The sequence below is a fragment of the Taudactylus pleione genome, unplaced genomic scaffold (genome assembly GCF_031769625.1).
Source record: "Taudactylus pleione unplaced genomic scaffold, aTauple2 ptg000225l, whole genome shotgun sequence".
In the NCBI taxonomy this organism is placed as follows: domain Eukaryota; kingdom Metazoa; phylum Chordata; class Amphibia; order Anura; family Myobatrachidae; genus Taudactylus; species Taudactylus pleione.
In genome coordinates, this window is record NW_028284627.1 from 9,396,877 (window position 1) to 9,421,840 (window position 24,964).

The window sequence follows — 24,964 nt, forward strand, 5'->3', positions numbered from 1 at the left end:
GTGCAGGGTCGGCTCTAGGGGTCTGAGCCAGCTCTCTACAGTGCACCCCAACATCCGACCGAAAACGGGGCGTGGTCTAATCGCCGTAGGCCACGTCTCCTACGTGAAATTTTTAAAGGCGTGCTCACATGGATGTCTACAAATAATGTCAGGATGGGGGGAGCCTCACTAGCTGGGCTTCCCACAGCCCTCTCCCGTCACTGCATGGATGCCACGCTCATGCGCACAGCATCCATTCAGACTCCGTGGTCTGGCACCGCTGCACAGTACTGTCCCGCTGAAATCGGGATGTTGGGGAGGGGTCCGCCCTCAATTGGTGGCGCCCCTGTTTGACGGCACTGGTCGAACACCCCTAGAGCTGGCCCTGGCCCTGTGCCATGGCACTGGTCGCACCACCCTAATTACGGCACTGCCTTCTTTTACCACACCTTCTCACCAGGGAAATGTGCATTTCAGTTACTGGATGGACTCTGACTACATCTCTGGGTGGTTGGATGTTTTAGAACCTGCTCTCTATTCAACACGGGTCCGGAATCGCAACTCCATTTTTTACGCCCCTGTTTCTTCATCCTGCTCCTATGAGGAAGGTAGATGGATCTATGAAAGAAGTTCCTCAGCTTGCTATGATGTCTACGTTTATTGTTCCAAAACCCCCACATTTGGATGGAGTTACTCTCCTTCACTCAAATCCATTTGTCTATTAAGTCACTCAAGGTTATAGTGTCTGGATGGACTCAGTCTGTCCTTTCATTTCTTATGTTTTTGAAATGCTGCCATTGCCTGCTAGGCGACTTAGTCTACCCACCATCCTGTATGTTTTGCTACTGTTTCAGGGCCTTCAAGGCTTTGTTACTTTAATATTGTATTTTTTTATGTATATACCACGTCGGTTATGAATATGAAACCTAATAAGTACTATTCTCTATTTGATGTGTTGTGTATCTACACCCTATTCCACATTTTTATTGGGATGTTCACTTATTCTCATTAGCCTATTATTCTACTTAGTATTATTTTATATCTTGTTTGCTCTGCCCCTTTTCCCACCCCTTTATTTTATCCTTTTTTTTTATCACTTTGTACTATTCATCTTAGAGGACTAGTTGTCCTACTATTTACATTTTTTCAGCCCTATAATGTTTGTACATTTATCTTCATTTTATAGTATTTTTCAACACAACCGTGTAATATTTACTTTTGTGGAATGATAGTCTAATTTTTTTTTTAGTTAGTTTTTATTGCTTTTTTTTGCTTTTAGCTCGTTTCCTATATTATATATATCTATGGAGAAACTTCAATATCTTACGACCTTTCAGATATTTTGTTATCTGTTAATGTTTTATTCTTTATTATATTATTACGATATCACAAATGTCCAGGTGCTGATTACAATAACAGATCCTGCTTAGATTGTTTTTCAGTGTACTTTGTATTCTAGCGTAACAGTATGCGGTTTGTTCTCAGGACGTGGGCTGCGTTTGACGCCCCCGTCCTTTTTGTTTTGGTTTGAAAAATTAGAAAAGTAGGAGGTTACGAAGTAGTGCAGTTGCATATTCACCTGTACTGAGAATCTATTTTACCTTTAGCTCTCTTTCATGTCTCTTAGAAGAATCTCTGTCATTGTGTATTACGTGCTATGTCTTTTTAGGCTTGCCACACTTTTATTAGTCACACTGTATTACCTAACATCAATATTCTTCATTTTGTATGTCATTTGTATAATATGTGATATGTTTTGATGCATTTACTTCAATAAAAATTGTTAAAAAAAATAAAAATAAAAATGGTCTTATTAGTAAATTGATTGGATACACCTATTGACAGTTTGTGTGTTTGGAAATGGATACACATTGACATACCTGCATTATATATACTAACATTTCTTTGTATTTTCGCAGTACATCGAAAAGCAGGACAAAGTGGATGAAAGAGTCCAAGACTAATTAACACACAAATTATTGACATGGGTATTTGAAAGATGAAAATGTAGAGCTTCCCAGCTTAGTGATATTTTATTTTGGAGAGACAAATAATGCTCTGAGGGAGAAATCCCCAGGAGAATTTCTGTTTTTCACCTCTACAGGGAATCAAATCAGCAACAAGATATTTAAAGGCTGCAGGTGAATCGGATGGAAGAGAAGATGTCAAATTTGGTAGGAAAGATTTATATATTCAAAAGTACTGATATCTCTTAATTTCTTACTTAGATGCAGATGAGAGAGAGGAGGCCCAGCTTTAGACAGACGATATTTCTGACAGATGACTGTATGGACCCTAAGATGATCAGATGGAACACAGATCGGAAGGACCGGGACATAGATGATCCAAACAAGATGGTCCAAAGGGGACTACACCCCAGACGTGCCCCCCACCTCATTTGGCAAAGAAGGTAACGTCAAAGAAACAACAACTATAGGCCTTTAGTTTCAAATGTTTAGGAAAGGGCCTGCTGCTTACATAAGAAGATTTTTTTTTGTCCTTGTATAAATAAAAAAAAAATTCCATCCACCTATGTCGTAGGAGAGAAATGCTGCTTCTCATCCCTTTCATTGCTTCTTACTCTGAACTGTAAAAAGTACATTGTCATAATTCACCTTCTTTGATCAGATGTACATACACACACTAAATGGTGACATAATATACGTGTCAATTTATCTGTTAAGAACGGGCAACTGCCATCAGGGGGACTTGTTATAGCAGAATTCAACCCTTTTGTTCTCCCAACCCCACGCTTTCTCTGCTCTGCCAGCTACACACTCAGTTAAAAAAAAATCAATTTTTGCTTGTGTTCTCTCACACACACACTTGATCAAAGAATAGAGATTGCTTCCCCTGCTTCCTGTGTCAGGTTACATCCAAGATCTAGATATATGTGATTGTGAATGAGCGGAGGCTGGGGACACACATGTGTTGAGACTGTAGACTGAGAAGGTTCTAAGCCAGGCCTGTGATCTCCAAGAACATAAGTATCATATTATTATATTATATTGTTTTACATTATATTACATTGCTTACATTGAACATATATATGTAAACTGTATCTTATATGTGTAATTTAATATTTCGTACTGTGTAAATCATATTTTGATAAACTAATATTATACTGAGAACTCTTGGTGTTTTATGTTATCTCATGTGGTGAAAGCACTAAGTGGGGAAAGATTTATAGAACAAGGAACAGTATAAGGAAATAAAGGGGTTATAATAATCCTTTTATAGGTTTCAGTCTAGTAGGATTCAGGTTGGACCTTCCTGCTACACAATGGATTCTTAATGTTTTTCAGCATTTCTCTACTCAAACCTCTAATAATTAACCACTTATCTTCTGCCAATGCCCCTCCTTCTGTGGTTATGTTCCAACAACAAGAGGAGTCTCAGCTAAAGCAGCAATTTGATTTCAAAATTCCCAAAGGCAGCCTGCACTTTTTTGTGGACTGGAAGGGTTCTGGCCCTGAAGAACAGTGTTGGTAAAAAAAACTTCTGACATTCATGCTTCTCAACTTCTATGACTCTTTGATAAGAAGTTCCCCACCACAAGCCCTTTATAAGGGGAGACAAAGTCACCCATTACCTCCTGTATTTACACCCTGGTGCCTGGCATGCACTTACCCAGTCCGAAACCAGCTACTAGGTCTCCTTCAGGTAGCTATCCGCTCACATTCTTATTCTCTAGCACTGCATGCCACCCAGCATCATCCCGCTCATCATTAAAGCACCAGGCACATGGCATTTTTGTGTCTTTGGGAATTCCTTCATGCGGTCATGTGACCACCCACGACAGCATGGCGCTAAAATTCAGGCAAGCACAGGAAAGGCAGAAAGAAGGAGATGCACACTCAAAGTACTAAGAATAATAAATATAAAAAATATATATATAATAACCTATCAATTAACATGGTCTTCTATAGAGGTTCTTAGTACATGTTTGGCAAAAGATGTTTGCCCACCAACCACGTCACGGTGACCTCATCAGGTGGGTCCCTAACATCCCTAATACTGACTTATCTGTAATAGTGCCCATTACATGTGTGTATTGCAAAGCACAGGACCCATACTAAATCCTGTGCATCTGCTTCCCTCCTTCTTTCTTCATTAGAACTACAGGTCTCAGCATGGTAGCACCACTTATTATGTTGAAATTAGGATGTGCAGCCCATCAGGGAGTTACTCTCACTACTTAGGGGTCTATTTACTAAGCAGTGTTAGGAGACAGAGTGAAAAGTGATAAGGTACCAGCTAATCAGCTCCTAACTGCCATGTCACAGGCTGTGTTTGAAAAATGACAGTTGGGAGCTGATTGATTGTCACCTTATCATTTTCAATCTGTCTCCTAACACTGCTTAGTAAATATACCCCTTAGTCTCCAGCATGATATTTGTTCTGCTATGAATCTGACCTTCTACTTTCCTTTGTTTGCTGATTTGGTACTGCTCCTAATCATCACTTTGCTCTGACTTGAATCAGTATTCCTTTCTGTAACTACATTCCCTCTATTGTGTACTAGACCTTGGCTAGCTTACTACACTCTATTATCTGTGACAACATTATATCACACTAGAGACCTGGGCAGCAAGCTGCAATGCCAGTTGCAAATTAGACCAAACTTTTTTGCAGGAGTCCCTGGCGAAAACCGCTGGTGTATTAGACTCTGCAGGGAAACGTAATAGGCTGCGAGATGCAGGCATTGGCAATTAAATTATTAGTTATAATTAATTGTATATTAAAAAGCAAACCAACCAACTTCCAAGACTGAGTCTCTGGATGCCTTCCAGACCCTTCAAACCCACACTTGACAATTTTTTTACCCAAGCTGTCTGCGAGATGTTAGAGGAAGAGGCCCAAGTGGGAGGTATAGAGGGATGGAATAGAGGGCGGACCATAATGATGCTTTTCACTGTGAAACGCGTCATCCTAGGACCAACCACTTCTCTGAAGAAGTGGGTTGATTTGGGAGACTGGTCTTCTCACTATGAAGACTGGGAGAGCTCCACAAAATTTGTGATTCTTCCGGGAATTCTGGTAGTATAGGCAAGTTTGTACTAACTGGAGAACATTTATGCAACACATAATAGCGGGACATTTGCATTTCAAATTTCACTTAAATTGTTAACCTGTTAACGTTCAACTGCAAATAATAATCACCCACACGAATAAATGTGTATTTTTCAGTAAACTGTTTATTGACGTGAATACTCGCTTCACAACTGTACAAATAACATGAATTTTTCCATTTGCAATGTGCACAGTTATCATGCTTGCTGCTAGCAATAGAATATCTACAAATTGCTGAGATGTTATATAAACCATTGATTATTGTCTTACCCATAGGGTAATAAGTCCACTTTATTTCCTCAGTGCGTCTTGTAAGATACGGAGTACATTCATGTTAATGTATGCTACTTTAAAAAAAAACACACACAAAGCCCGTCCCTACAGCACTACAAATTAGACACAGAAATAGCTAACACAAAATACAATACACATTTGTACACATGACTGATTTGCAGTTTCCTCAAGGCACTGGCTTGTTTGGTGGCAAATACCGATTTGTTAAAGTTAGTTAGGGTTATACCGTAGGCCAAAAAGCCCTCCTTTGTAATACGTACAGGTTTGTGTGAAGATGAAAGCTTTACATAGGTGGCGTGAGATGGAAGCCTGGTGGTTCTGCATTTGTAAGTCTGTCCTTTATTATTAAACAATGTCAATTAAAATATGTTCAGGCCTAGTAACGTGGGGAGAGCATATAGTCAGAGGTCCTTACACTTTCATATTTTAAGCACAAAACGCAAATGGGGCCTGAATGGAACATTTAGAAATTTTACCCACTGAATGTTTTGAGCTATGCATGTCTGATTACTTATTACTGGTAGTATAATACACAGGGGATGTTAATATGTGTACAAACTCTTGTTAATTATATCTTTATAGTTGGTGAATTCTGATGTCATCACATCAGAATTCATTGAAAATCCTGTGTATTATAAGAAATAACGCACCATCTAATCTAAATATGATTACACATTTAGTAATTTATTGGTGACTTATAATATCCTTAAAATTGACATTAGGACCGAACATTCAGGCTTTCTGTGTATTGTTGGCTGGACTATAACTATACTCATGATGATAACAATTCTTCTCAGGTGTGCTGTGGCCTATTATACCTACTCTTGCAAACAGTGTAGGCAGATCTCCAGCACCCTGCCCACTTCTCAGTGATGGGGAGATTTTCCTAGGAATTCACGGGTCAGTCGGGAAGGGACGAGGCTAAAATTATGCAAATTGTATAATTTAGCCCTACCCCCTCCTCGCGTACACACAAATCAGTCTTTTTCTGTAGTGGGCTGGGGCCTAATGATGTCTACAGTCTGGCCACGCCCCCTAAAGATGTTTGCAGAATCTCCTCTCCGGACTGCTCCCGGGAGTACTGCAGAGTCGACAAGTATGCTTTAGTCAGGTGTTCTGCAACCTATTATACTCTACCTAGTTCCATGATTATATGCCTATATTCCGGTCTGATGTGGCCTATTATACCTAGTCCCATGATTATATGCATTTATTTTGGTTTTCTGTGGTCTATTATACCTAGTCCCATGATAATATGTATTTATTTGGGTCTTCCGTGGTCTATTATACCTAGTCCCATGATAATATGCGTTTGTTCAGATGTTCTGTGACCTATTATACTTACAGTATTACCATGATAATATGGGCCATATCCAATTAGCCGATAAAAGCAGCGTTATAGCGAAAAGTGTTTGCAGGTGCGAAATTTTTGCACAAAAATGCGTATTGTGTAATCCTATTGCCGAAGTTTTCACACGTGCAAATTCTCAATAGACAAAAACCAGCTAACTGTTTTCACCATCTCAGAGCATGTGAAAAAATGTGCAAAATCCCTATTTTTGCTTAAAATAAATGTGAGGACTTGTTTCAGAACCCCTTGGGCACCCCCCTAATGACAAATTAGGCAAAATATGTTTTTAATTAGCTTCATTTGGCCAATTCTCAAAATAGTCGAAATCCTCAAAGGGATGTAAGGATGTTCATCAAGACAAATTGTATTGCGGTCCTTCTTGCGTAGGTTTCTTGTCAAAAGGGAAAAGGAAAGACAAGAAAAACAAAAATAGTGTAGTAGATCGTGATAGGTCCTAGGTGTCTGACAATGGGATGTGACTTCTTCCCCTTTAATCCAAAAAGTATAAGGTGATCGTACCGTACTCACTTTAAGGTGTTACGGTTTCCTCCTATAAAGGTATCTTTGACTAGGAAGTCTTGTCACCAATGTGCAGTTATCCGATAATGGTGCTCACCTTCGTGAAATAGGAGATGTAATATAAAAAGATGGGCATACCCCAACTCACACTTTGAAGTTAATCTGCAATCGGATAATACTACAACAGTTGGACTGTTTCCAACTGAACTTCCTGATTGAAGCTCTAGAATTTATTCAAAGAAGAAATATACCATTATCGGATAACTGCACATTGGTGACAAGACTTCCTAGTCAAAGATACCTTTATAGGAGGAAACCGTAACACCTCAACGTGAGTGCGGTACGATGACCTTATACTTTTTGGATCAAAGGGGAAGAAGTCACATCCCATTGTCAGACACGTAGGACCTATCACGATCTACTACACTATTTTTGTTTTTCTTGTCTTTCCTTTTCCCTTTTGACAACAAACCTACACAAGAAGGACCGCAATACAATTTGTCATGATGAACATCCTTACATCCCTTTGAGGATTTAGACTCCGGATGTGGTACTATTGCATTGACTATCAGTATTGTATTAACATTGCCTAAATCATTTGGAGGGCGCAGTAGTTAGGGTTTGTCTATTTCTATTGTTTATTGTTTGATCGTCTGTTTATTTGGGGGTTGCCCTTTTTATTAATTTTTTCTTTGCATATCCTATACTGACATATGTTGCCTGATGGGCAAGAATCCATATATTCTGTGTTCATTAGAACCTGTTACCTATTAAGTAGAGCATAGCTTGACCCCTCTCGATACTTGTGTGATTTTGTGACAGTTCATAGACCTGGAAGTAGCTTAGAATATAACACGTATATTAAAATATCACTGTTGAGAATACCATAATAATTTGATAGATTATTGTAATATCTACAGTGGGATTTGACCTCATTGAACATGACAAAATCTGATCTGACTTGTCAAAATGGAAAATCATATTGGCAGATGGCTATATTGGCATCTGTATGTAGGCATCAGCCAACCACAGTGCATGGGGCCCCCACTGATCCAGTTTTCCGTCCCAACTCCAGAATAATTTGTTTGGTGAGACTTTCCAAATGTGTGGCAGATTGCAGTGTATATTGGAATACTGGCAAACTTGTGATCAATCAAATAGAGTACGCACTATTAGCCTTCAGGTAGCCAATAGAAAAGGCCTTTAGAGAATATATACATCATCAGCTTTGCACTCTTTACAAGTCTAGTGAATCAGGCCACATCAGCCCCAACTACTAGTGTGGGGCATCTTTATGTGCCCAAAACTGGGGCTTCTCTCTGGGTTTCATACTTGGTATATCACATTTTGGTTGCCATGTTACATATTTCTGTGCCTACTACTAGGTGTGTTTCATTATGCATGTATTACAGCATATCAAAACCATTCATTTTACTATTGGGTACTTTATTGTCATGTACTGGATATTGTAGATTTGAGGCTGTTTATTTTAGACATGTTGTGGAGAATTGAATTGTGTGTGGTTATCATTGGGATTGTATGCACAATATTGCATTATTTCGGAACAGTGAAAGCTAATTACATGTTTCACCATATTGTCACTGTACTTGATACAGCACACAAAATACTTCTTTATTTGTCATATACCGCACATGCTAAGGGATTCAGTATGATTTACCGCCAGCCGCATGGTTCAAATCCTGACAGCGGCATCCCGGCAGCAGTGAAAATCCCGATCGTCGAGAGGTAAGTATTGACTAACCTATTCTCCCCCCTAACCCTCCCTTAGGGGTGCCTAGCCCTAACCTCCCCCTCAAGTGCCTAAACCTAATCCCCCTCTAAGTGCCTAAACCTAAGTTCCCCTTCCCCGCCGCCTAAACCTAAGTCCCCTAGGGGGTGCCTAAACCTAACCCTCCCTTCCCCTAGACAAACCCTAAACTCCCGGTAGGTTGCCTAACCCTAAGTCCCCCCCGGGAACCCTAAACCTAACCCTCCCCTCCCCGTGCGGCTGTCCGATCGAAGGTAAGCCAGGTGTCGGGCTCCCAGCATAGGTAAAATGACAGGCGTCGGGATTTCGACGCCTGTCATTTAGCCCTTGCCGGGATTAGACAGTCTGGAAGCCAACAGTCGGGATTCCATCCATCAGCTTCCCGACTGCTTCCCCATGCTAAGTATTCAGGAGTTCACAGAATTGCACTCATTGTTAAATATATTCTTTTTTTATTATTATACCATGTCAGTATAATTTATTTATTTATTGCCATATCATGCTGGCCATTGCTAGCTTGGTATGCGGTGCATTGTCTGTATGCATCATGTGAAGTGGACATTTATGCTGCCTGCCTGTCAAATAAAGAAACCACTCCAATAACTAACCATGCCCCATTTTGCCTTGCCTCAGCCTATCAAAAAATTAACAAAACATCAAATCCTGTTCCTGTTTAGCTCCTCCCAAAACGCCATATTAAAATGTGTGTAAGACAGGAAAACAAACCATTGGGGTGGCAAGATGATTGTCCCTATTAAATAATCAAGTTTACATACAAGGTGGTTCGCATAGAAACAAAAAAAAATAATAGGGACTATTGCACTATATATTTGTTGCATTAGGACTCTTTTGAAACTTGTGAAAATGTATATTGCATTCAGCATTTACTAAAAACAGGAAATACACATATTTTAATCATTTTACTGTAAGATGCAAAAACAGAAGTGAAAAGTAGATAACAAAAAGTTCAGTGTTAGACCATGCTAATGGGTACTATGCTAACCAGGCCGTATCCTTATTCTGGTGCCCCAGGCAAATTACCTTAAGTGCCGTTTGACCATTCCCTTTGCAGGGTTCTATTATTAGTGAAAAAGGAAGAATTATAGACAAGTGGATTTACTAAAGCAGGAGTGTGAAAGTGAAGATAATTAATGAAAAAGGCGAGCAGTCCCAGTGTGCAGATGGCTGCCCTGCCTTTGCAGAGTCCCTGGGCACCTGCCTTGTTTGACTGTTATTAAATCCAGCTATTGTCTCAGCATAACTACAAAACTATGTGTGCTGTAAATAAATACAAAACAATAGACCAACGCTGAACCTACAATATAGAACAATGTTACAGTGGAGATAATCCATTACTGTCTGGGACTGGCATCACACAGGATCCGATAAATGGAAATTAATAACAATTAAAAGGCACCATTTGGCCCCACATAGTGCTCTACAGTTGCAATAAATTCTCTTTCTCTACAAGGACCATTTTCGCTGTACACGTCCATTTTTTTTCTTTTCTTTTTTTTCCCCCTTTTTTAAACTGTGCCCAATTTATAATCCCTTTAATTAAAATTTCAGGAATACAGTCTTATAAATTCCACTGGGTAAAAGTTTGTATCCACAGTCTTCACTTAGCCCATCCCGTGCTAGCTTCGCCATTTATATAGGCAAAGCCAGGAAAATGCTGCATGTGTTCATAGTCCGAGTTTCGCCGTGTAGCCAGGGATGTGTACATGTCAGGAGAGCTTCCATATCTGGCAGAATGCATAGCTGGGCTTGAATAACAGGTGGTGCTTGATGTCACTTCTGGCCATCGCGGTGCCACCTGGCTTGGATGGAGTCTTGGTGTACTGCTCATGAGGCAAGGCTCCAGGCGTGTCTGGCTATTAAATGGGTACTGCAAGAATAAGTATATATTGATAGTGAATATTAGTGTTAAAACGAGTGCTATCTAAGTAGACACTGACATTGACAAAAATATGTATTAAAAATAAAATAAAAAATGTTTCAAAAAAATGAGAGAAAGAAATTGTGTAGTTCTGATACTTACAAACATAATGTTTAAAAAAAAAAAAAGTTTAAAAAAAACCTACAATTTCTTTCCCTCTGGTTTTTATTTTTATACTGTTTTTTTATTTTTTTAAAAACTATTTTTTTTTCAGTATCAGAACCACACAATTTCTTTTGCGTTTTTTTTAAAACGTTTTTTTTTTTTCTAAACGTAAAAACAAATTAAAAAAACTTTTTTTTTGCTAGTACTGATGTCTATACACATACCTTAATTTAATAGTACTCATTATATCGAAAATCCAAACAATCAAATCTGACTGAGCAGCTACACAATACGAGAATGAAACACATTTATTTTCTACTACAAGTAAATATTAGTAACTGCAGCCAAGTCAAACAGATTTTTTGATCCCAAGTCTTTGGTGGTATTGTACAATCACTTGCAACTAACATACAGGGACAGATGTACTAAGCTCTGGAAAGTGATTGGTTGGTCATTTATCACTTTCCAATTTATCAGCTGTTAACTGTCATTTTTCAAACACAGCCTGTAACATGACAGTTAGGAGCTGAATGGCTGGTCGTTTATCACTTTCCAATTTATCACTTTCCAGAGCATAGTACATCTCCCCCATAGTGAGGGCATGAACACATCAATTCCGAAGATTCAGATTTGCTCTGATTGGTTAGAGCAGTGGATCTCAACCCTTAAGTTTTCCCAACAAGTCATATTTTCAGGATTTCTATCTGTGGAAACAGGTGGGATAATTACTGACCCAGCCAAATATATTAAATCACCTGTGCGTGATTAAAGAGATCCACAAAACATGGCCTGATGGTGGTACTTGAGAACCCCTGGGTTAGAGTGTGAGAAAGCCACTAGGATTGGCTACTTATGTATAGGCCAGAGGTTCCTAAACACTGCAATTACAGTCCACGATTTAATGATATCAATGCATGAGCACAGGTGAATTAATTAGTGCCTCATTCAATTTTATTTAACCATCTGGACTCAAGCATGGATATCCTTAAGCATGGGCGGATTGGGCTGCCGGGAGATCGGGACAGTTCCCGCTGGGCCGACTCAAATGTTCTCCTGCCCCCCTCCCCCAGGGCCGGCCGCTAGTACTCAGTGTCCAGGGCTGGGCTGTATGTAAACAAGCGCAGGCGCAGTGTCTGACTAACACTGGCCGCGCTGTAATGACCGCGACAGGCTGCATTGCTCTGCAGAGCTTGCTGCTGTCTGCGTAACTGGACCTGTCTCCTGAGTCCTGATTGAGCGGGGGGTGGGGCTCCACTCTGTGTATTGAAGCAAGGAGACACACAGCCCCATCCCCTGCAGCACGTAGGATGTGTGCACTGTGCAGGAAATGGATCAGCGTGACAGGAAGGGGAGGAGCCAGGCAGTAACTGGGCCCGGGGTCTCAGAGGAGCCAGGTGCAGCTGCAGCACAGAGAGGGAATGGATCCTCTGATCTTCAATGTCGGCAACCTGGCAACATCATGACTGTGGCTGGTGAGTGAGTCCAGCAGGTGACTGTCACTGTTGTTATATATACAGGGGTGTGTTGTTATATGGGGGATATAGTGTTATATAGGGGGATGTTAGGTGAGGAACTTTGTTGTTATATGGGGGGCTCTGGTGTTTTTTAGGTCGATGTGGTGTTATAGTGAGCTGTGGTGTTATATAGGGGGTGGTGGTGTATAGGGGCTGTGGTGATATATATAGAACTGTATTTCAGTGTATAGGGGGTTGTATCTGTATATAGGAGGCTTTGATGTTATATAGAGCTGTATGTCATTATATAGGGACTGTGGTATATAGAGCTGTATGTCGTTATATAGGGACTGTGGTATATAGAGCTGTGTGTCGTTATATAGGGACTGTGGTATATAGAGCTGTGTGTCGGTATATAGGGACTGTGGTATATAGAGCTGTGTGTCATTATATAGGAACTGTGGTATATAGAGCTGTGTGTCGTTATATAGGGACTGTGGTATATAGAGCTGTGTGTCGGTATATAGGGACTGTGGTATATAGAGCTGTATGTCATTATATAGGGACTGTGGTATATAGAGCTGTATGTCGTTATATAGGGACTGTGGTATATAGAGCTGTGTGTCGTTATATAGGAACTGTGGTATATAGAGCTGTGTGTCGTTATATAGGGACTGTGGTATATAGAGCTGTGTGTCGTTATATAGGGACTGTGGTATATAGAGCTGTGTGTCGGTATATAGGGACTGTGGTATATAGAGCTGTGTGTCGGTATATAGGGACTGTGGTATATAGAGCTGTGTGTCATTATATAGGGACTGTGGTATATAGAGCTGTGTGTCATTATATAGGGACTGTGGTATATAGAGCTGTGTGTCGTTATATAGGGACTGTGGTATATAGAGCTGTGTGTCGGTATATAGGGACTGTGGTATATAGAGCTGTGTGTCGGTATATAGGGACTGTGGTATATAGAGCTGTGTGTCATTATATAGGGACTGTGGTATATAGAGCTGTGTGTCATTATATAGGGACTGTGGTATATAGAGCTGTGTGTCATTATATAGGGACTGTGGTATATAGAGCTGTGTGTCATTATATAGGAACTGTGGTATATAGAGCTGTGTGTCGGTATATAGGGACTGTGGTATATAGAGCTGTGTGTCGGTATATAGGGACTGTGGTATATAGAGCTGTGTGTCGGTATATAGGGACTGTGGTATATAGAGCTGTGTGTCGGTATATAGGGACTGTGGTATATAGAGCTGTGTGTCGGTATATAGGGACTGTGGTATATAGAGCTGTGTGTCATTATATAGGGACTGTGGTATATAGAGCTGTGTGTCATTATATAGGGACTGTGGTATATAGAGCTGTGTGTCATTATATAGGAACTGTGGTATATAGAGCTGTGTGTCGGTATATAGGGGCTGTGGTATATATAGAGCTGTGTGTCGGTATATATAGAGCTGTGTGTCGGTATATAGGGACTGTGGTATATATAGAGCTGTGTGTCGGTATATATAGAGCTGTGTGTCGGTATATAGGGACTGTGGTATATAGAGCTGTGTGTCGGTATATAGGGACTGTGGTATATAGAGCTGTGTGTCATTATATAGGGACTGTGGTATATAGAGCTGTGTGTCGGTATATAGGGACTGTGGAATATAGACCTGTGTGTCGGTATATAGGGGCTGTGGAATATAGAGCTGTGTGTCGGTATATAGGGGCTGTGGTATATAGAGCTGTGTGTCGGTATATAGGGACTGTGGTATATAGAGCTGTGTGTCGGTATATAGGGGCTGTGGTATATAGAGCTGTGTGTCGGTATATAGGGGCTGTGGTATATAGAGCTGTGTGTCGGTATATAGGGGCTGTGGTATATAGAGCTGTGTGTCGGTATATAGGGGCTGTGGTATATAGAGCTGTGTGTCGGTATATAGGGGCTGTGGTATATAGAGCTGTGTGTCGGTATATAGGGGCTGCGGTATATAGAGCTGTGTGTCGGTATATAGGGGCTGCGGTATATAGAGCTGTGTGTAGGTATATAGGGGCTGTGGTATATAGAGCTGTGTGTCAGTATATAGGGGCTGTGGTATATAGGGGCTGCGGTATTATATAGAGTTATGTGTTGGTGTATACAGGCTGTAGTAAGTGTATATCCCTAAGGGGACCCACATGCTGTATGTTTGTACTTTCTCCCATAGTTTCCTTTCAAGGGAATTTAATTATTTTTTCGCACCCTCACTCCCGTCTAAAGTGATGGGTCTCGGGCGTGCCGCTGAAAGTGGCTGTGTACAGAGAAGCCGAATCACTCACATTCGAAACCATAATCAGACGGATCTGCACCTAGCATAGGACTGGTGCAAGTTTTGATGGTGCCACCGATGGCAGGGTCTGAAGATGCTGCGCAAAGCATGATTGCAGTGTGTGTGGATGCTGTAGATGGGCGTCTTAGTCCTTGCACATTCGGACATAAGGCTATACACAATGCAAGGGGTTTGTAGTGACTGCAACTGCGTCCGACTCAGAATCAGGCCATATGGAGAGGGTGTAAACCATCCCCCATTAGGGCTGCTTCCAGAAACTTCCCGGGCTGGTTTTCCATCCCAATCCGCCCCTGTCCTTAAGCCCTGGACTGTAATGGCGGATATTGAGAACCTTTGGTATAGGCCCTATGTGGGGTACGAATTAACTTTTTGGAATCAATGAGGTTAAATCATGAAATGTAACAATACCCTCTATGTTAGAATGTAACTCATTCATACCTGACATTGGATCTATACGCAATTAGCCAATCAGAGTGGCATTTTCACAATACTGCTCGGGTGCAGTGATGGCTGCTCCAAAAAAACAACCATCCCCGCAATACCACTGTTGATTCTGCCACTACTATGTATTGTACACTGTCGGGACTGACCAAGCAGTGCTTGTGTGCATGAGTGAGTTCACGCCTGTGTACTGCCGCAGGAAACGCAGGGCTGGAGGGTGCGGAGGAATCTGATCGGACCCTTCTTCCCAACCCAGACCTCCTTCCCATAGGAAGAAGCGGTGATCCAGGAAGCAGTGCCATCTAAAGATGGCGTCGGTTCCTGCAGGCAAACTTCTTTGCTGAATACTAGCCGACCCTGTAGGGCCCCTAATAATGAATGGGCCTGTTCCTGTTTCCCTGAGGACCAGCCTAGCAGAGTCATAGTCTGGCACTGGTTGGGGCTTTTTGCAGGGTGACTCCATGCTGTTTGTCTCCCTACATTGGCTATGACCAGATAAACAGACCAGGCTATGAGCGCTGGTCCTTGTTTCGATTTCTTGGGGTGGTGGTTGAGCACTTCGTTTATTTTCTAATTTTGTACACATTTAAGCTGCTTAACCACTTAAATGACAATTATTTTCCCACATAACCACTTAGAAAGTTTTTTTTATTATTATTTAATAAAAAGTTTAAACATTATTTTTAATAATATATTTTAATATTTTATTAAAATATATATAAGGGGTGTTTTGCACCCCCCATCACCCGTGTCCTCAGGCCCCCATTATAAAATAAATGCCGATCCCCCCATTGGCAATACATTTTAATAACGTTACCCCTCCGTACTCCCCTAATAGTAAAATAAAGCCCTTTTATAAACTACCCCAGTAAAAAAAAATTTGCCCCCCACCCCTCCAATTTTTTTTATTATTTGCCCCTCCTCCCCCTCCAGCCTCATAATACTTTATTTTATGCCTTCTCCAAAGCCACCTATACTAGTCCCTCACCTGGGGTTACCTCCCACCCCTATGGGCATATACCCGCCTCCCCCACGTGCACAGTGTAAGTGTCAGTGGTGACTGATGATCAGATTAGTGCTTGGAGGGGAACTCAGCATACTGGGGCACGATTCCAGCAGTGATGTCAGCTATCACAGGCCAACGCTTCACTTCCAGGGGTCCAGGGAGTCGGAGGAGATCCGTTCTGCACTTGTACAGAGCGGATCTATTCTGCTAAAGCCAGGGGACAGAGATGGCTGGTGTGGTCGAATGTGATGCGACCTTGTCAGCTGAAGCACTGCTGGCTCCGGTCGCATCAAATGTGACGTTGCCAGGTAAGGGGTTAAACTGTATGTTGATGCCATTTATATGTATGTTAAATAATGTGGCTGTATTCTAACACGCTATTATGAGTTGTGTTCTCCTTAAGATACAGTACATGCAGCTCAATATAACCAGGTACTTTGTGGCCCCCATTTTATATGTATGTTCGGGACACAAAGTTGAACTCAACTCTCAATGAGGCCCATATTATTTATATTTGTTATATAACCAAGTGCAAAGTATTGTTCTCTGTTATCAGTTATTTCAAGCTGGAGGAGCCTCGCTGAAGTGTAGATCAAAGAGATTACCCCACAGGAAGTCTAATTTGTGTAAGAAAACTACGGACAGATCCGCCGTCAGGGCAACCGATTGGTAAGCTATAAACACTTACAGTACCAATCGACTGCTCTATGTGTCTGGGCTGACATCACAACAGCGCGGGCATTTAAATTTTCCCACTCAGTTGGGATGTCAGGGTCAGCGGGTGCCTGCAGCAAATGTACACACAGCCATATGCACCGATATATCGGCATCGGCTGTGCTGCAGGGCCGACCTGAAATGTCTGCGATCGATGCCGTTGATTGGGGGAAGAGAGGGGTTTGATGTACAGTTATTGTCATAAATATGACTCTACATATAATTTTCCAAATATAATGAGGCATTAGAACTGATTTATTCTATACATCTGAGCAAAGGCCCTTCATTTCTTACCTCCCTTTGTGGCGTAATGTACCTTTTACATACTGTATGCCGTTAACCCTAATTGTCTGTGAATAACTTTTCTAGGCTTGAAGAGCCTTCTGATTAATTATCTGTATTACTTACAAGCAGGAAGATTGTGAAAAACACAGAACAAAACGGACACAGTTTTTCCTCCCAGTTAATCAGCTGCAGCTGTGAATGTCATAAGTTTAAATTAAATGACAAGAAATAGATCTAAAAATAATACAGACTGTAAGTAACTTCTGTCACATAATAAATGCTATTATGACGGGAAGATGGAAAGTTTTATCATTATAGGTCAACTAATTGAAAATGACTCATTCCTTTTCTTTTCCCCTCGGTTCAGTGAAGAGGCTATTGAAAGACAATGTTTTAGACCGTGTCGCTGGCATGCGCCTGACCAACTCTCCAGTGAACTTTCTATTCAGCCCTTGTTACAAACACACAAACTTAGCCATCTGCACGCTGGCATGCCGCAGCCCCGGTCACCTCTCACACTGAGCATCCGGTTTAATGAAGGGTACATAGGCTCTGGGACCAGTGTTCCCAGTGATCTTTGTTGATGATGAAGGCGATGCTTGTTGCACTATTTTGTACAGGAAGTTACCATTTTCTGGGTCAACTAACTCTTAGCTTGCAGTTACTGTTAACCCTTTCTTACAAGTGGCGACCTGTGCACTGACCATACAGCCATTAGGGTATGTAGCGGTCTTTTCAACTTCATAATTAGCCTTCTTAAGGTTTGTGGGCAATTAACTTGTGGTGGCCCCTGACAATAAAATTGTCTATATGATATGCTGGTGGCAGAGCCATAACAAGTCTTTATGGCATCCTGTGCCAGCCACGCCCCCTGACCGCATGACATGATGTCATGCCAAAAGGGTTGGGGCTGCCTGCGCCAATAAGGACAGCATCTCCAGTATCCTCCAGGGTGCTCTACAGGCTGATGGCTGCATGTCTGGGGCACCCAAACCCACTGCAGCAGTAACACTGCTATCCAGATGCAGGGACAGCGGGGCAACATTGGTGCCGCCCACAGAGCCCTTAGCACTGTGCGGCAGCACCACACCCCTCTCGTTATGGCCCTGGCTGGCGATGTTATTAGAAAGTATAATGTGTAAATACTCCCAGCACCACAAATGTGCTAAACACTCTGTAATGTCCCCAGTTCACATAGTGTCATACAGAAACTCCAGTTCATGTACGCAGCTAAGAGACCGCACCACCCCTATCCATGTGCTTGTTCAAATAGCTGGCATCATTACCAGAGTGCACTTCCACCAGCTCTGTACCTGGTGCAAGAAAGCAGCCTGAAATCAGATGGATCTTTGTATACACACAATTCAGCATAGTCTGCAATTCCAACTACACGCTCTGAACACAACCTCACTAAACTCAGGGATGCGTTTGAGATGCATAGACTCTGAGACGCCCGTACATGGCTATGCTTGGCCTTGTAGTGCTAAATATCAGAAGATCCATCTGCGAAACGATCTTGCGTGCAACTCTCAATCAGCCCCATGTGTTTAGTGCCATCGTGCTCGGCACTACTTTTGTATTATTTACTACTGCAGCCAATGATTTAATTAGTACCAACCTGAGAGGTGCTTCTGTGGTAAGGTGTATAATGAAGTGGTCCAGCAATGCTAGATTCGTGTGGGAGAGACGTATATTGCGACGCTATTGAGTGATGACTCTGGTTGCCGTAGGTTCCATAATTATAGCTCCCTGTATACCTAAAATAATAACACAACGATTATTTATTTCAGATTATCAGAGACATCATTGCAGGGTAATAATACTCCAGTATTGTTCTTTCAGTTCTTTCAGTTGTCAGAGTAGAGATTCACCAAGTATTTTATAGTGAACAATTCTAGGGGTTGTTAAACAGGATTTGGGCTTAGAATAATCTTTATTTGGACAACCAAGTGCAAAGGACAGATGTATTTCTTCTAGGAGCTAAAATTACAAATCACAATATAACATCTAATCCCTTTTTGCTTATTTGTAATAAACATATGGAAGAAGGTTGTGGTTATCGGCCAACTCCTTCACTATAAATTGAGAGCACTTCTAATTCAATAAAGACCACAAGCAGCCAGCACCCACGTTTTATGCATCAACACGAGATTGGCTCTCCCTTACACGGGATGGTCACCCCCAGGCAATATTACAGGACTGGTTCACACCCTATTATGGGACAACTTTTCTGCCACGTATGCCACGCTGCTGCTGTGTCCACTGCCAATTAGATAAATACTGGGTTAAGGATTAGGGTTTGTTCTAGATAACTTTGTACTTATTTGACACTTACAGGTGGTGGACAAAAAATGGAAAGACCTAGGTAAATGCAGGCTTATAAAAAGCAATGTCTTCTATTCAGGTCCGGTTCATGTTTAAATTGAATAAATAACTTGTCAACATGGTCATGTGCATTGCACTGGTGGTTGCCTATAGTTGTGACTGTCAGGATGGATGCAGAGACCTCAATAATTGGTGGGGTGTGATTGCCAGAAGCTTCAGTGACCAGATCAGCTCAGCTTGTTAATGTTTTTTGAGCAATGATGTCTATAGCGATGTCACTGTTTAACCAAGGGAAAAAAGTAGATAAGAGAGTGCTTACTCCAGGATTGCAGGGGATAAACCATTCACAACACCTGGCAATGAATATTTGCAAGTTCAATGGTGCAAAGTGCACAGAGGAAGGATTACCAAACAGCAGGGAAAGGTGATATGGTCAGAAAACTCATGCTTCAACATGCAGCCAACTCAAAAACTGTACAGCCCTGGGTGTTTATTCCCAGCAGTGCAGGGTTCTGGTTGATTTGCCATTTTATGGGGCGTTTATTAGCATTGGTACTGTTGCTTCTGATTGGTAGAGGTGTCTTCCAGCCTAACAATTCTACCAAAGCATATGTTATTGCCCAATGGTTTGATGAGCATGACACTGATATTATCCATATGCCCTGGACTTCTCAGTCACCAGACAGCAACCAAATTAAGCATTTCTGCAATATTCTGGAATGATGCCTTCGACAGTGTTTTCCCGCTTTGCCAACTATGCGTCAGGTGAGCGATTTTCTTGTGGAAGAATGGAGCTGCACCTCTCCTGCACAATTCCACACGTCGGCAGGGCTGCCAAGACATTGGGAAGACACGGGTACTGAAGAGCATTGGTAGAATCAATGCCATTTAGTAGATTGGCAGCTTCTCATGGTTCAATTGTTCTTTCCATTTGTTGTCCACAACCTGTATCTTAGACTTATGTAATGTTAGTTGCAAATAACTATCCAAATATATTTTCTCACTGGCAAATATATATATAATAGAACTACTCAAGCAACTTACCCATGTTCCTCTCGATGTGGATAAACAGGTATTCTATGCGTGACAGAAGGGGACATGTGTGTACTTCTCATACAAGGTACTTGCTGAGCATTCTCTCCCGATCCATTAGCAGCTGTAGTGACAGTGTACGTTAGAGACCATGTGTATGACTGCATTGTACCTACAAACAGAAAAGTAACAAATAACATGACTCTGGGCCTGTGACCGCACCTCTGCAGACTGTGTAAGTGGAGCCGTAAATTACACACTGTGGACTTTATTTATAAACCGCACTGGATGTGAACAGCAAATGGCCTTGGCTTTGGCTTGGAAATGTAGACCAGTGGTTAGTAATTAGTCATTTCAGCTGGGCACCACTTAACAAGTCTTAATAAGCCAGCGAGGGCCGCACTGAATCAGAATTCTCTTACATGTCTTGTTCATTATGAGCTGGCTTAAAAGCCCTTAAAATTAAGCAGAGTTCCAAAACAGTCTGTAATGAAGGAGCCGGTAGCATGCAACTCAGATGTGTTAATGGAGCTCAGAGGCAGTGAGGTGCCTTACCTGGCTTTACATTGCTAACGGCCACATATAAGTTGTTGAGGAAAATGGGGCAACAGGCCAGACCCAATTTCCTGGCATGCTCCATATGACCTGCAGGCTTTATTTTGCCCACCCCAGAGCTATGCTGTCTGGCCAGTGCACTGTAAGGTGCAAACCTATCCTCCACTTTATGGGGAAGCCTCCACAGACTAGAAGTGCACCTGGGTTTGTGGGGAATAGTAAAGTCTACAATACAGACACCTTTGTCATTACATAAAACTTGTGCATGCCACATCATAAAACGTACTTAGGGAGGGGGATTTGAGGTGTTTCCCATAGCAACCAATCAGAATCTAGATATAATTTAATTATTACAGTCCCGAAAATCTGATTGGTTGCTATGGGCCTTGCTTCCACTTGTCTTTTTTTTTAGAATGTTTGATAAGTCTTCCCCTTATCTGTGAAACTCACTTAGGTTTATTTTTTTTACGTCAGCCTTGGCTTCAGAGCACACATTCTACAATAACAATGACACACAGGCTATTTTGAGCTATGCTAATGTTAATATTTAATAAGAAAAAGTAAAATGCATGGAATATAACACAGCTATTACACACTATATATAGTTTGTGGCTTAATTTGGTTGATTAGAAAAAAATATCAATATTAGCATGTACAGTCAGTTGAGAATAACATTACATATGGTATATGGGTAATTATGGAACAGAGTAAGTTGGTTGATGTCTGTCACTCCATTATGGATTTCCATAATTCTTCTCATAAATTATATAAACACATTTTAATCCAAGCTCCACACACAAAGACATTGGGCATGTGCAAAATGAGTCCTGCGTGATTACATGCAGTGCCCCCAAGCCACAAAATTATTGGCATGTTGTGGCTGGTTGGAGGTGGGGAAGGGGTGGTTCCTACATTCCCAGAAACGAGGGTGTGTCGCCCCCCCATTTTCTGGGAGTGCCAATGCCAGGTTCTGCGTAAGAGGACTCAGATTACCTAGCCTCGCAAACAGGCAGTAGGCGCAGGGGTGTAAGTAGGTATTTGTAGGCCATATACCAAAAGTTTGTAAGGATGCACCACCTAATGGTGAAAAAATTTATATTTAACACACATGTAATTTTGACAGCTCTGTGTTCCATAGCAGCTGCATCCCACGAGTAGGCGGCCAGTCTGAGTAAATTTCAATCGATGGTAGCGATATTGATCCGATGCTGCGTCCACTCAGATCTCAGATGCTGACAGGAGGCGTCTTTTCCCATCAGACGCCTCCTGCAGTATTCGCATAGCTACACATGGCTGCTGTGTCCAAAGACATATCAGCATTGCGTACTGCATCCATCTCTGATTCAGGCCCATTGATCACAGTATTAGATAGTTATTATGCCAGAATAGTGCAAGTGAGAAGCTCAGTTATAGATCAATACTTCTAAAAAAAAAAAAAAAACATTTTCCATTGCTAAACATGTATCTGGTATTTTTCTGTGGAAGCATTTCTTACATTTTATTCATACGACAAAGGATTAAAATTCAGCTTCCAATTACTTTGCAGGACCCGGCCACAACGGAGATTCGCCAGCATCTAGTGAAGGGCTATTGTTTAGGGGTTTTCCTTCAGGAAAGATTTTGCACTGCGGACCACCCAGCAAGCAAGCTCATTAGTATTTGTTTATGTAAATGAGCAGAGGAGAAATGTGAAAAATGTCACACAATGGGCGCAATAAGAGCTATCATTTGCATTCCTTTACAGACTTAAATATATATATATACCGCCAACTAGAACGGTCTGTGATACCGGTTTGCATGACAGACTTCCAAAGAAAGCAGCAATTCCCACTATCTAATCACGGTTGGATAAGCCGGAGAACACAATGACAATGATATGCCAAACATTACAGAGAGATCAAAACTAAAGGACAGTACTTTAGGCTCCTGCACTCAGGCACTGACTTTTGCACATGGTAATTGGGAATAAACAGTCGCAGGCAATTAAAAAAAAAAGAAAGAAAAGAAATTCAGCAAAACTTTTGGTGCTTCGCAAAGTAACATTTATTATTTTAACATATAAAGGAATAAAGCTGGCGCCCTAGTTTTCTTTATGTTCTGTTCTGCTGTTGGGCTAATAAATTCATTGGGCAATAATCCTAAAGTTACCAGAACAACTGACATATTTGCATCACTCGCAGATCACAGATTCATAGTTGGTGCTAAGTAGTTAGCTTGTGATACTGTGCGGATCTGTAAAACATGCACCGTGACGAGTCCCTGAAGCGTACAGTGAAAGTGGGCGTCTCAGAGCTTGCACAGTCCGCCGTATATTACCATGGCTCCAACTGCGTGCACCACTGATCAGGCCCATTATGTTTAAACAATAAACGTTAATGTGACATATATAGGATAAATATAAAGGTGTCCATAACTTTCTTTATAAGGGTAATAGCACATGTATGCACAGTAGTGCATAACCTTGAATTATAGATCGGGGATGTGTACATAAGGGGTCCAATTCAGATATGTACGTAAACCTGATGGTTTACATACATATCCAATGGTTCTGGGTCTGCACAGGTCCCGATCAGCGTGACATGCTGCTGCGTTTGGGGGGGGTGGCGACCAGGGCGTTCTACGAAAAGGGAGGGATGTTACCCCCCGTTTTGTAGGTGTGCTAAGCCCAAGGTTTGTGGTGTTGAGGTTGCAGACTTCCTGGACCCGGCAGAGGGGTTCTGACTGCCAGGCTAAGTAAGCTTCAGCTAATGCAGACTGGTTGAGGGCAGCACCCATCGCGTCCGATGGTCACGATGGTCGTAATGGTAATCCCAAGCAGCGTCTAAGGAAGCTGCACTCTGATCGCAGATGCCCGTAGGACGTGTCTATTTCCTACAGAAACCTCCTGCTGCATTTGCATTTTACTTTTACAGCAGGGGCGTAACTAAATGTTTGTGGGTTCCATAGCAAAAGTTTGTAATGTATCAACCAATGGTGAAAAATAAATTATAACACATGTAATTGTGACAGGGAAGGTGGGCCCACCTCAGCTCTGGTCCCCATAGCAGCTGCTCTCCCTGCACCTATGGTAGCTACGCCCTTGTTGTACGGTATTGCACGGCCGATTTCCTGGGGCTGTGCAATACTGTACAAGTCGGAATCAGGCTGAGTGTTTTCCATGCAGATACATTTACGTATTTATGTATCTATTCAACCGTCCATAAGGTGCTGGCAATGTATTTCTTTTTTTTTTTAGTTACGTTCATGAAACTGCTTTATTTAACTTTTTTTTTCTCTGCTAACACAATACAAAACTCTTTGTCGGATTGAAAACTAGTAAACACATCCTTAAATCCAAATCATGGATTTAAAGGTTAAACTGTCTCCTTGAGAGCAGAACTGGCCTTTTTAGAGTGTACAAACAGTTTTTCTAACTGGAATTTTTTTTTTTTGCCGTGTTTGCACTGCAGACAAGTAATGACGAGCTCTTAAACATTTCACTGCTGGGTAAACTTGCTGAGAGATTCCAAACAAATAGGCTGCTGTGTGTGAGAACAGCAGGAAAGTTCCAGGCAGTAAAGTGTAGGCTCTTTTGGAACCCAGCAAGATAGATGGTCTAAGCAGAAGCTGTACGCATTTGTAATGTGTGCAACATTGTCCCATCATAAGCTGTGGGCCAGGCATTGACCAGAAAGGCATACATCACACTGCTCTATAAACAGCTCACTCCACAATACAGACATCAGTGAAATGTAAAGCAGAGTCCTTTCGCCCAAGAGAAAGTCCCAAGACAATAAAAGAAATTGAATTCTCG

General features: G+C 41.6%; 2 protein-coding genes across 4 annotated transcripts in view; one reads left to right on the forward strand and one right to left on the reverse strand.

The window, feature by feature from the left end:
* Positions 1-9,501: 9,501 nt before the first annotated feature.
* The window catches only part of RFX4 (regulatory factor X4), a 122,733-nt gene continuing 107,270 nt past the window's right edge, over positions 9,502-24,964 (reverse strand). For all 3 annotated transcript variants that reach the window (XM_088478928.1, XM_088478927.1, XM_088478929.1), the window contains 3 exons: positions 20,629-20,788; positions 18,878-19,016; positions 9,502-10,872 (listed from right to left, as the gene is read on the reverse strand). In XM_088478928.1, coding sequence (XP_088335054.1) covers positions 10,603-10,872; positions 18,878-19,016; positions 20,629-20,788 — 569 coding nt within the window. In that variant the 3' untranslated portion in view covers positions 9,502-10,602. The remainder of the gene's footprint in view (positions 10,873-18,877; positions 19,017-20,628; positions 20,789-24,964) is intronic.
* Positions 12,360-24,964, forward strand: part of LOC148517249 (uncharacterized) — a 270,769-nt gene continuing 258,164 nt past the window's right edge. Inside the window, exon 1 of the mRNA XM_088478932.1 lies at positions 12,360-12,500. Within this exon, the coding sequence (XP_088335058.1) occupies positions 12,488-12,500 (13 nt within the window). The 5' untranslated portion in view covers positions 12,360-12,487. The remainder of the gene's footprint in view (positions 12,501-24,964) is intronic.